The following is a 12,417-nucleotide window of genomic DNA, read 5'->3' on the forward strand; positions in this document are numbered from 1 at the left end:
CACTCACAGGCAGCCCTGACTGAGATGTTCCCTCAGAATCTCACACCAGTCTCCCTCCCACGGTGACCCCGTGATGTTTCCCAGGGCGCCTGTCTCATGGCATGGCATTGGGCCAAGTCTTGCTAGCTATCGAGGAAACCTCGCGGCTACAGGGACCAGCTCAAAGGCCTCAGGGCCACGCAGCTGGTGGCAGTGAGTGGCACAGGGAAGGGCAGGCAATAGAGATGGGTGGGGACTATAGCCAAGCCGAAGGCACCTGCCTTTCCTAAAGCAGAGCGACCCTTTGGTGCCTCTATGTGACCAAACCTCTTGGTTTTCTTACAGAGAATGACAATTTGGGTTTTTATGCGAGACTTCTCTTTTTTAAATGCTTGCAAAAGCATCTTCAGACGACACCAGCCAGGAGCTGGCCAGTCTGTGACCCCTGCACCGGGCTGTCAGGCAGGGCTGTGACGCCTCCACCCGACATTCCGTCCTCACTGCCAAGCACTGGGACTGGCTGAGAACCAGCGCCCAATTAGGAGCAAACGAATGAACGCACGCATGTATGCACGCCTACCTTTTCTCCCCCAAAATCGATCCTGGTGACCCATTCCCCAGACTGAGCCCCATCTCACCCCAGACAGTCACAGCCTAAACCAGTGCTGACAGTGGAGTGGGACCGCCGGCCGCCTCTGGCTCACCTCTGGCCCGTAGGGAAGGCGGGAGATGAGCTCTGGGGCCATCCAGTAGGGTGTGCCGACCAGTGACTTCCTCCGTGGCACCTCCTTGCTGACCTGGGCGCAGAACCCGAAGTCGGACAGCTTCACCTGGGCAGGATGCAGGCAGCAGGGTCAGAGGTGCTGGTGTGGGGAGGGTGAGCAGAGGCATCCCCGTTTAACTCCTTGGCCTCGGATGTGCTGGGTCTCCTCCAGGCCACTCAGAGGTTAGAGCTGGACCATAGGGAGCTCTGCCACCTCCTGGCAGGGGCCCCTCAGACCTGTCACTGCTCCAAGAGAACACCATCTGTCTTCCTGACAGGGTCTGCTGGGGGGAAGTGGCCGAGTCCTGCAGGCGCCAAGGCTGGGCGGGGATGAGACCAGGGCTGGATCCCAAAGCCCACACCCTGGGCATCGTGAGCCTCATTCACGGACCTCAAATTCAGAACTTCAGTCCAGAAGACAAGAGACAGGACTGGGGTCCACGGACCGCCACGGGTGCTCTGCTGGGAACAATTCTCCGTGGAGGGAGCAGCATGTGGCTGAGCCGTGCCGGCCACCGAATGCATTCCTGTCTCTGGGTGCGGGGTGAGACTACGGTTCCCAGCACCCTACACTGATGGCAGACCCCCCACCAGCCTGGGCCCCCAATGCCTGTGTGAACAGAGCCCCTCACTGACCCAGACCCCTGACTCTGGACTGCTGCACGAAAAACAGATACGCTGACTGGCCTTGATCCCCTGAATTGGGGGTCAGAGCCTGCCGGACAGCAGAGCGGGAGCTGCGGAGGGGCGGGGGGAGCTGACCCATCCTCACCCTGCCGTCATGGGTCAGCAGGATGGAATCGCTCTTGATGTCCCGATGGATGACACCCTGGGCGTGGAGCACAGACAAGGCCTGCAGCACGGCCAGGCACACGGTGGCGATCTGCTCCTCGTTCATCCTGCAAGGTGAGGAGTTAGCAACTGGGACCGGCAAGGCCCTGCCCCAGGGATTGAGGGGAAACAGCCCCTCCCTCGGAGTCTGAGGGGGACAAAGCCCCACCCTAGGCGTCTGTGGGGGACACGACCCTGCTGGCTCTGAGACATGGCCCCACCCCAAAGGGAATGGAGGGGACTTAGTCCTATCATGGGAGAGGTCTGAGGGGACCCAGCTCCACCCTGGGGAACCTGGGGAGACAGCAGGCTGGGCGCCCGGCAGCTACCTGGTGTGGGTGACGATGTCGGTGAGGGCGCCCCCCTCCAGGAACTCCATCACCACCCAGAGCTCGTCGCCCACCAGGTAGCTGTTGTACATCTCCACCACGTTCTCGTGCTGATAGTCCCGCATGATCACCACCTGGGGCGGGAGGCCGCGTCACGCGCAGTACGGGGAGGGCCACCGGCCCATTTCGGACCCAGCCGCCGCCGGCTGCTCCTGCTTCACGCGCAGGCCCAGGCTTGGGTGCTCCCACACCGCAGGCCCAGCTCCACCTGTCACTCTTGTTTACTGGAGTCACCCACTGCCAAAGCCAACAACAGACCTCGAAGGCAGCTTGAGGCCTGAAGCCTCTGTTCTGGGGATGCTCTCTACCCCACGTACACACCGCGTTTCTGATCCCCATCTGTGACCAGTCCTGAGCTGGTCTCTGAGTGGCCCTGATAACCAGCCTGGCGTTGGGGGAGGAAGGTGGGAAGAGCACCTAAGCACAAGGTTGAGATCAGGAGAAGTAGATATCAGCCAAGGTTAGAATAAAAGGTGGCAAAGGGGTGGGTGGGCGGGGAGGACCTGGGGCCAGAAGGCCTAGGCAGGCGCAGCCTGGGGGAGGCGGGCGACGCACTGCTTACAGGGCCATGTTAAGCAGAAACTCATGGTGCAGCTGGAGCATGTAATTTTGGGGGGCCGACGGACAGGTTATGGGGTGTAGTTAAGTGCTGAGTGCCTCCTGCATCAGAGTCGGGGGGCTGCTCCCACACACAGCCTCTCGGGAAGGAGCCAAGCGTCGGCCTTTGTAACACGCTCCCTAGCAAAAAGGCCACCAAGAGCCAAAGTCTGAAGCTGGACAGAACCAAGAACCTAGGTGGGGGCAGATCTCAAACACTTCGCAAAGGGACCAGGCCTTTATCCTTCGGGCACCGGGGATGCTGCAAGGGTCAGGAAACAGGGTGGGGGTGTGCAGTGTGACAGGCTGCTGTGTGGGGAATACTTAGGGGGCACCGAGGAGGTGGCCAGGGCGGGGCCTGGTGGGAGAGAACAGCGCTGGCCCGGGGAGGCTCTGGCAGGGACAGGGAGTGGGGACTCTCTGAGACAGGGAACCGGAGGAAGGGGGATTTAGGGGAGACACTTTGGGGTCAGTTTGGGACTCAGTGGGTGTGAGGAGCCTGGAAGACACTCAGAGGGCGGGGTTTAGTGGGCCCAGGGGGCCTGGAGCTGGGACTCGGGGACAGGCCAGGAGTAGGACAGAGACATGGCTGTGGGTGTGTGGGGACAGAGGAGATGGCCTGGGGAGGGGTGAGGAGTGAGGAGAGAACGAGCTTCAGGGCTGGGAAGCCTAGCCTCCAGCCCCCACCCCCACAAAGCCTCAGCGGTCAGGCGGGGGAGCACCAGGAGGAAGGGGAGGGCGGGCCGCGAGGCGGGAGGCCCACCTCATTGAACAGCAGCTCTCGCCTCTGCTGCTTGCGCAGGTCCATCTTCTTCACGGCCACCAGCCGGCCGGAGCTTCTTACTGTGGCAATACACACGACACCTGTGGAGCCCTCGCCGATCTTGATGAAGTTGTCCAGGTAGGAGCGGGGGTCACCAGGATCCACCACCAGCTGCAGGGCAGCCCGGAACTGCTCGTGGGACACGCGCTGGGGTTCCCGCTGTGGCGACCGGGGGCCAGGGGGCCCAGGGGCAGGGGGCCCGGCGGGGGCGGCGACGGTACGGGTCGGAGGGGCCAGTTGGGGCTCGGAAGCGTGGGGGCCCAGCACTCCAGGGCTGGGGGTGCCGCGGGCTCGGGCAGGAGGCCGGGAGGAGGAGGACTGGGAGACAGCCAGGCCCCCCACTGATGGCCCATTGGGGGCCATGTTGTGCGGCTCTCCCTGAAACAGAAAAGAAAGGAAGCTGTCAGTGGAGGGGCCGGGGGCCAGCTCTACTCTCCTGAGCAGGAGGGCCCCGGCGGTGGCACAGACACATGGTGGTCAGGATGGAGATGGACAGTGGGCTGGGCACAGGTTGACATTGGTGGGTGGGGCTGGGGAAAGCTCTGGGCAAGGGGAACGGTGGGGCCCTGGGGCAGGGGGAGTGGTTACCTGGGTGCCCCGAGACGGGTGATCCGTATCAGCCCGCGGGTACGTGTTAAAGGGCCGGCCGGCTGCCACTTTCGCCCCACTGGCCAGACCAGCAGGCTGGGGGGTGCTGACGTCAGGCCCGGAGAGGGGGCGCTTGTCCCGGGAGGACTCCTGGGGCCCCGCTGAGCCCTCCCTGGAAGACTTGGGTCTCTTCTCCGGCCCTACCCGCTGCCGGTCACCACTGCTGCCACCTGCCTCACTGCGACCGGTGACCCGGCCTTGGCTGCCCGCCTTTTCTGGGCCCCCTCTGGCCATGGCGGCCTGCTCCCCGGGCATCCCATTTTCCTGGCGGGCACGGGCAGGTGGCGGCGGGCTGCCTCTCCGCAGGGAGTTGGAGCGTGTCACCGACATGTGCTCGAGCTCATCCAGCAGCAGTGTGAGGGCCCCGTCCTTGGCGCCTTTGCTGCCCCGCACGATGGTCTGGGGTCCGGGGCGATGGCAGGGCGGGGGGCGGACAAGGAGGAGGGGACACAGGACATGTATCCGACACACACAGACAGGACAACACAACACACAGAGACAAGACAGAGACGAATGAAGAAATGCCATGGGCGATGATGGGGCTGGCAGGTGGGGCCAGCACCGGGAGGCCCCGCAGCCCCTCCCCGGCACCTAGATGCCAGAGGCCGGAGTGACCTCCCCTCGTCAGGCTGTTGCCTCCGCCACCCCCAGCCCCCCAAGAAGCACCCTCCTGCTCTCTGGCTGGGGGAGGTTCCGGCCTTGTGGGGTGGAGGGGAGGAGGGCAGAGGCCACACCACTCCATGATGGGCCCTGGAGAGAGCTGCTAATTACAGGATACTGGGGCCAGGACACAGCTCGGTGCTTCCTCCCCTGCAGGCTGTTGGGCTGTTAACCCTGAAACTGTGCTCTCTTCTCCTAGAGGCTGAGGGTGGGATACAAGGACAGGCAGAAAGGACTGGGCCCAACATAGGGGCAAGAGTGCCCCAGGAATGGGTGGCAATGAGAATGCCCAGGGGGCCGCGCAGAGTGCAAAGTGCATCCTGAATCCACCCAGCTCACCCTCCACACCACCACCTTGTTCCAGGTCATGGGTACCTCTTCCCTTGAGTACTAAGTCACAGCCTCCAGGATTCCCCTGCCCCCCATTAGCTCCAGGCCCACAGGCCTCCTTGCTGCTACTCAAACACACAGGCAGCTCCCACCTCCAGACCTCTGCACTGGCTCTTCGCTCCGCCTGGAACATCTTCCCCCAAGAATGCCGGGCTCCCTCCCTCGTCTCCTTCAGGTTTTTGTTGGACACGGCTTCTGAGAAGGAGGCTCCCGCTGACCAGCTGTCTAAAATGCCAGCCCCTAACACTCCCTATCCCCCTTCCCCACTTTCTTTTTCTTTTGAGCACCTAAAACTAGTGGGCGTAAAGCAAACGTGCAGCTGTCCATCGCCTGCTCCCACAATGCAACGTGCGTGAGGCCAGCGACTGGGTCTTCCTGTCTGTTTCTGCTCTCGCTAAATCTGAGCACCTAGAACAGCGTCTGGTATGACGAAGGTGCTCAATAAACATTTGATGAACCACTGGGTGAATGTGGGGGCTGGGTGGAGGATGTGGGAAGCAGAGAATGTGACCCCCGCCGCTGTACCGCCAATCGCTGGCACCCAGGGTCATGGGCCCGAGGCTGCCAGGTACCCTGAAGCCATAACTGCCGCTACTGGGCAGAAAACACTGACCCCACAAAACCTACTGGCCACAGTGCCCTGTGGGGCTTGCCCCGCCTCTCGTGGGCCTTGGCTGCCAGCCTGGAAGCCTGGCCTTGCCCAGGGGTCTGGTGAAGCACCTGGTCAGACTCTGTTGTCAGAAGTCCCTGGGGGTTGGGGGAGGACCCGGGAAGACTGGGCAGCAAACACAAGTGCCCACGGGGCCCCAGGACAGTGCTCGCCTGTATGGCACCTCTGCGTGAATTAAGACAAGCTGCCCCTTCCACCTGGTGAACACGGCCTCAAGCAGGGTCCACGGCTGGCAGGCAGAGCAGGGGCTGAGTTTCAGGAGGCGTCCCAATGAGGGTATGACCAGCACACGAGCAGCCACATGGCCAGGCAGGGGATGAAACTGAGGTGGCCTGGGTGGGGCCTGTGGCTTGGAGGAGCCGGTGTCCTGCCTGCGGAGACAGCTGCCACCCAGCTCTAGCCAACTAGTCAAGCCAGAAATAGATATTTGGATGCGAGGTCTTTCACTTTTTTAAGCAGTGGCAAAAATTTTGAAATATTCAGAAGCACCCTGCATGGAACACACGAACACCGCAGTGGGCCGGGAGAGGTCTGCGCTGTGTCTGTGGCCACCTCGCTGCCCCCTCCCCCCAGGCAGGGCTGGGCACTGGGAGAGGATGAGTCAGCCGCAGGCCTGGCCCTGGGCGCCGAGCCTGCTGACCGGCACACCCGCCTCCACCCCTCGCAACACCCCTGGCTGCGTTCCCCTGGCTGGCGGCCCTTCCTGTTCCCGCTGCCCTCGGGATAAAGTCCGCGCTCCCAGGCTGGCTTCACTGGCCAGGCGTGGCACCAGCCCACCGGGGGTGACCGCACTGCAGGCCGCGCCTGGGCACCTGGACCGGACACGGGGACGGGCTTAGGAGCGCGGGCCCTGGAACAGACCCGGGTCCAAAGCCCAGCTCCGCCCCTTCGCTCGGGATGGCAGAAAAAACAATGCCAAATGCAAACCTCCGGTGCTCCGCGTGGGCAGATGCCTCCACTGAAAGCCCCGCTGCCCCAGCATCTACCTCGGGACTCCGCCTCCTCCTCGGCCCGCAGTGTTCCTCCAAGAAGCGGGCCTGGACCCCGGCCTGGGTCCGGCACTTCCTCTGGGCTTCCGCAGCCCAGCCCTGACCACTTGGGGGTAGGTCTAGTCCCGCACTGGGGACAGGAGCACAGAGCTCAGGGCAGGAGGCTCCAGGAGAGCACGATTTAGAGGCTGGAGCTGGGGGACTGTCGGAGGGGTCAAGGTAACTGTGGGGTTCTCAGGGCCGGAGGTCAGGAGGTGGCGGTGGGTGCCGGCATACCTTGGGGGCCCCGGGCTGGATGGAGGTGATGTAGGCGGGGTCAACGAGGGGTTTGGGCCGGCGAGCTGACTCCTCGATCAGGCTCTGCCACTGGCGGGGCAGCCCCGTGAACTTCTGCTCATGCTGGTCGAAGCCCGTGTGCACGCGGTGCTCGAAGTTGGACGGTGCCGAGATCTCTACCCGCTTCTTCTTCTTCCCAAACATGGTGTCGTGGCTCTCGGCGCAGGGCGCAGACTTGGGCTCCTGTGGCAGGCCTGCAGGAGGAGGCCTTCACCAGAACCTGCCCGTTTCTCTTTGCTCCTCCGGCTGGGCCTTGGTCCTGCATATCGTCATCCCCTTCCTGGTCTCCCCACCCACTCCACAGTCTGTCCCTGTATGTAATACAAGGGACACCACGACTGCCCGAGTCAGGTCACGTCCCTCCCCTGCTGAGAGCTGTCTTGAGGCTCTATCTCACCTGGGAAAAGCCAAGTCCTCCCCATGGCGCACCCTGCACGACCTGCCCCCGTCACCTCTCTGCTCTCATCTCCCCCTCGCTCACACTGACCCCAGGGCCTTTGCACTGGCTGTTCCCGTCGTGGACCACTCCTCCCCCGTATCCAGGCATGGCTCCCTCCCTCCCCTCCTTCAGGTCTCAGGGTCCTTGATGAGTCTCTTCCTGACCACCCCAGGTAAAACAGCCCCCACACCCCACTATCCTTCCCTTATATCATTTCCCAGCACATTTAGCTTCTGGGAATTCTGCTGTTCATTCTTATGTTTACCAGTTTAGCATCTGCAGCCCTTATCACTAGCATATCAACGCCACAGGCCAAGTCTCATCTGCCCAGTCTCCCCACGTCCCACCCGATGCCCAGCACAGTACTGGGCACGGAGTGACGGGTTCCTAACGGCCTGGCCACAACCATCCAGCTTCGCCAGCCTGGACGCTGGGGCAGGAACACCACACCCTCTGGTTACTTGTTCAAGAAATAGTTACTGAGCCTGTCCTACGCATGACGCCAAGGCAGCCTGACTGTGACACTTCACCTTACAGGGCAGGGGCCTGAGGCTCACGGGGGGATGTCCGTTAGCAAGACCACACAGCAGGGAAAGGCCCACTTTACAACAGACACTGGCAGACGAAACAGCCCGTCTTTAGGGTCTGGGGTCTCCGGACAGGTACTCAGAACAATACTCAGGCCCAGTGCAGATGCTCGATGAAAACTGGCTTAGAAACCAAAGGGGCCGAAGGGGAGCTGTGCTGATGGTGTGTCCCGCAGGGAGACTCAGGAAACCACGGGAAGGGGAGCCAGACGACCAGCGTGCAAATCTCTCTCTGCCACTTACTCTGTCTGACCTTGGACCAGTGACTTAACCTCTCTGTGCTCTGGATCAACCCCCATCGGGCTGCTGTGAGGATTAAATGAACTAATCCAAGCAGAAGCGGTACAGGACTGGGCACGGCGGGAGGCCCAGTCCGAGCTCGCTATTCTCATGCTTAGGGTTACTCCCGGCAGTGACTGAGGGAGGAAGGGACCCAGCTCCTGCTCCCTTGTCTCACACATGGGCCCTGGAGTCCACACACCTGGTTTGGCACTGGCTGGGCTAGAAGTGCCCTCGGGCAGGTGACGTCTCTTCTTGGAGCGTCGGGTTACTCATCTGTAAAATGGGGGAAAAAAGGTCATTCACCTATTCATTCATTCATTCCCTCATTCAGTAATAAGCGACTCCCTTGTGCCCAGCCCTGCGCTGGTTGGTATTAGGGACACAGCAGTAACGGAGTCAGCGTCTGACAGCCCAGACTGGTTGGGACTGGGGTCAGGGAGCACCAGACCCGACCCGGAGGGATGGCAGAGTGGAAACACCCTGGGTGGGGTTTTTGTCTGGGTCACGGTTGGCTTCCCAGCATCTGGCACAGTGCCCAGCACAGGGCTGGCCCCGAGCTCCGTAAGTTTCATGAGCTATGACGATGCTCACAAGCACATCTGGGATGCAGCCCCTCCAACCGCCCGGCTCTCCTCCTCCCGTGGGAGAGCTGCCCTTTCCTGTGGGGGCAGCTCTGTGAAATGAGGCCGGAGAGGCTGCCGCCCTGCCCAGAGGAAGGACCATCCGTGAGCAGCCATGCGGGGGAACCGGTTTGGCAGTGGGAGCACAGTGGGAGGCGGGTGGGGACCCAGCAGCCAACTTGTCTCGACTGGTACAGGCCTCCTGGCCAGCAGGTGGCCAGAGCAGGGTCTGGCCAGAGCAGGGTCTGGCCAGGGCTCCCCCAGTGGGCGCTCTCTCTGCAGGCTCCAGGGTCCCCAGCTGCCTAGATGTGTATGGGACAGCCCTGGCCAGGAAGGAGGTCCCTTCACCTCTGCCTCAGCCCCTTCTACAACCCTGGCTGAGCCAGGAGCCCCTTCGTGTCTCTCGCCCACTCCAGCCCCCTGAACCCCGCCCAGCCCTCCCTCCCAGACTTGCACTGCTGGCCCTGACCCGCTGGTCCCCCCACACACCTCCCTTTCCGCTCCTCGGCCCTCAGCTCTGCCTTTCTAGCTCCTGCTCCTTGCTTTGTCCCTACACTCTCCCTTGCTCTGTCACCCCAGATCCTCGCCCCGTGCCCTATCGCATCCTCACTGTCTTCCCAGATGTGCCCCCCTTTGCCCCAGGCAGGCCTCACTCCTCACCTTGGCCTCTCTTTTTCTCTGCCCATCCACCACTGCCCAGGCCGAGGCCTCTGCAGGATGGGATTAGCTACTGGACCCCTCACTAAAGCCAGGATCCAGATGGGGTGAGCAGGAGGCAGCCCGGAAGACGGGGCAGCCCACCCAGAGTGCCGATCCATAAACCACGCTGGCACACTGCAGTGAGCCCCACCCCCAGCCAAGGGTGACCCTACAGGGGAAGGGGGTGGAGAGGCACGCCTCCGGATATTTGCCGGGGGCCACCCCTTCCCCCTGGGCACCACATGGAGGGAAGGACAAACAGAGGAACTGACCATGTTTATAATGACCAGGAGGGAGCCCCACCCTCAGGCAGTTCCAAGCATGCCTGGCCCCCACCCCAACGCCCCGCTCCGCCAAGTCCTCAGCTCCTGACCCTGTGGGGGCCTCAGAGGGGAGGGTGAGGAGCTGCTACTTAAAAGTGGGGGCCTCTGCCAAGAATTAGAGGTGGGAGTTAGGGAGGAGCCAGTGCTGGGGTTCCCAGGCAAGCTTGGAACTGAGGAGTCAGACAGCGTGGGGCCGGACCCTGGCTCTGCCCCTGTGCACGGCGCCACCTCACTTTCTGTGCCTGCAAGGAGGGACCAGCCAGCCCATGCTGGGACCTCGCCGTGCGGCCCCGGGCCAGCAGCTCAGCTGCTCTGTGCCTCAGTTTCCTCCTCTTTTAAAAGGGGGCTACGATAGTACCAGCTCCCCAGAGTTCTTATGAGTCACAGACAGCACAGGCACTGATGGCCAGCCCCTAGGCAATGGCACACAGGAAGTGTGTCACCCTCAGAGTAGCAGCCAATACTTACTGAGCACCTATTGGGTGCCAGCCCCTCTCCTAAGCAGTCAACCCAGAGTGCCCCATTTAATCTGACACATGACACAGGAAGAAGAGGCCATCATGAGCCCCGTGTTACATACAAAAGAAACCAAGGCACAGAGAGGGGACTCCACTTGCCCAGGTCACACAGCTTGGTAGCCATGTGGACATGAGACTCTATGCCTGTCAAACCTGGAGTCCGGGCCCCACCAATTCTCAGAATTCACAGCAGCTGCCTCTTTGGAGTCCTGCTCGGTGCTCTCTGCCTAATCCCATTCCATCCTCACAACATCCTGTGAGACAGGTACACTCATCATCCCTAATTCACAGATGGGGACTCTGAGGCCCAGAGAGGGGAGCCCCTTGTCCAGGGCACCCAGGATGTGAACCCGGGGTGTTGGGCACCGAAGTCCAGGCTCTTAGCTGCCTGTCTTGCTCCTGATGGCTGCAGTGATGCTACAGCTTTTGCCATTGTCATCGTCATCGTCATCATCGTCGTCATCATCATCATCATCATCTCTAAGGCTGGTCCTGGCCCCGTCCACTGCCCAGACCCTGCCCTTCCACTCCTGCCCTGAACCCTTCTGGGAGGGAGGGCCCTCACCTCCTATCCGATCTGTCCCAGGCCCCCAAGGGTAGAGGGAGACAGCACAAAGGGGCTCCTGCCGCTGCTACCCCGTGGTTCCTCACGCGCCGTTTCCACAGGCCTCTGGCACCACGGTCTGCACTGGAAAAGATGTCCGAAAGCCGGCCCCTGCCACTGTGCTCATCCCCACTTTGCAGATGTGGAAACAGGCTCACGAAGGTGAAGTCCCTCACTAGGGTCACCGAGCAGGGCTGGGCCTGGAAGACAGTCCCATCTGCTCGAGTCCATGCTTAACCTTTTGCTGGTCCCCAAGACCCCTCCCCGTGGCCGACAACGCTGTCACCTCTCTGCCCTCATCTCCTCCCACACGCCCTTGTTCACTCTGCCCTAGCCGCATGGGCCTGTTATTCTTCAAACCCTAGAAATGTGCCCACCCCAGGGCCTTGCTCCCCATTGAACCCCGATTCTTGTAACATAGTCGGGCCCAGCTGGCACTTAAGGACATTTGGTGAACAAATAAATTAATCTGTACCCGCCACACTGCTCCCTTGCTCACATGCCTCGGACTCCGCTCATGCAGTCCTGGGGAACTGGCAGAGAGCCCAGGGACCCGGAGGGAGAGGGTGAACCAGGAACCCCAGAGTCAGAATGGGGGAGGGCAGTGTGCAGCCCACAGCCACCAGCCAGGACACAGGCGCCTCTGAAGTCCAGTGTTTGATCCTGAGAATGCAGGCCCATTTTGCATCCTACTCTAAAATGTTTATTTCAATTAAAAAACAAACAAACAAACAAACAAAAACCCTTTTGACTTATTAAGTGTGTTGGACAGGCAGTTTCCGACCTGTCTTAGCAAAAGCTTCAGATTTTCCAGTTACCCTGCACTAACTTGTTCTACCCTATGACCTTCCATGAGAACAAAAAGGTACCCCCTCCACCCGGCAACACACCAAGGAAATCAGCCCGGGAGGAAGAGCAAGAGCCACTGTGACAGAGCTGTCTGGGTGTGTGTAGTAAACCTCGTACCCCCCGCCCCACCCCCAAGGCTCTGAGTACAGCTGCTCTGCGGGCAGTGGAGGGAGCGGACCCGCCAGGGGCAAAGCAGGGGATGCGGCTGGGGGCACGGCCATCCTCTCATATTCACCAAAATGAAACCCTAAACCAGAAAGGGAACCATGAAGCATGCGCTGTCCCCAGCCTGCACTCGGGGCTTCCACCCCTGAGTCATGCTCTTTCTCACCAGCTCCGGAAGCCCTCTCCCCGCCACAGTTCACCCCCACGTCCCTAGGCTGTGCTCTGCCGATGGGCAGAGAGTCCCCGGCAGCCCCCT

At 61.5% G+C, this 12,417-nt stretch overlaps 1 protein-coding gene across 6 annotated transcripts in view; it reads right to left on the reverse strand.

Annotated features, from left to right (window-relative positions):
• The window catches only part of PAK4 (p21 (RAC1) activated kinase 4), a 42,770-nt gene that overhangs the window by 2,206 nt on the left and 28,147 nt on the right, over positions 1-12,417 (reverse strand). For 4 of the 6 annotated variants that reach the window (XM_039854501.1, XM_039854510.1, XM_039854517.1 and 1 more), the window contains exons 2-8: positions 8,583-8,656; positions 7,016-7,269; positions 3,971-4,429; positions 3,323-3,760; positions 1,903-2,036; positions 1,515-1,641; positions 684-809 (exon numbers count right to left, since the gene is read on the reverse strand). In XM_039854501.1, coding sequence (XP_039710435.1) covers positions 684-809; positions 1,515-1,641; positions 1,903-2,036; positions 3,323-3,760; positions 3,971-4,429; positions 7,016-7,219 — 1,488 coding nt within the window. In that variant the 5' untranslated portion in view covers positions 7,220-7,269; positions 8,583-8,656. Of the gene's footprint in view, positions 1-683; positions 810-1,514; positions 1,642-1,902; positions 2,037-3,322; positions 3,761-3,970; positions 4,430-7,015; positions 7,270-8,582; positions 8,657-9,663; positions 9,802-12,417 lie in introns of those variants that run through there. The other 2 variants (XM_039854526.1, XM_039854543.1) reach the window with 2 other exon arrangements.

Source organism: Pteropus medius, unplaced genomic scaffold (genome assembly GCF_902729225.1).
Source record: "Pteropus medius unplaced genomic scaffold, Ma_sr-lr_union100, whole genome shotgun sequence".
NCBI lineage: Eukaryota > Metazoa > Chordata > Mammalia > Chiroptera > Pteropodidae > Pteropus > Pteropus medius.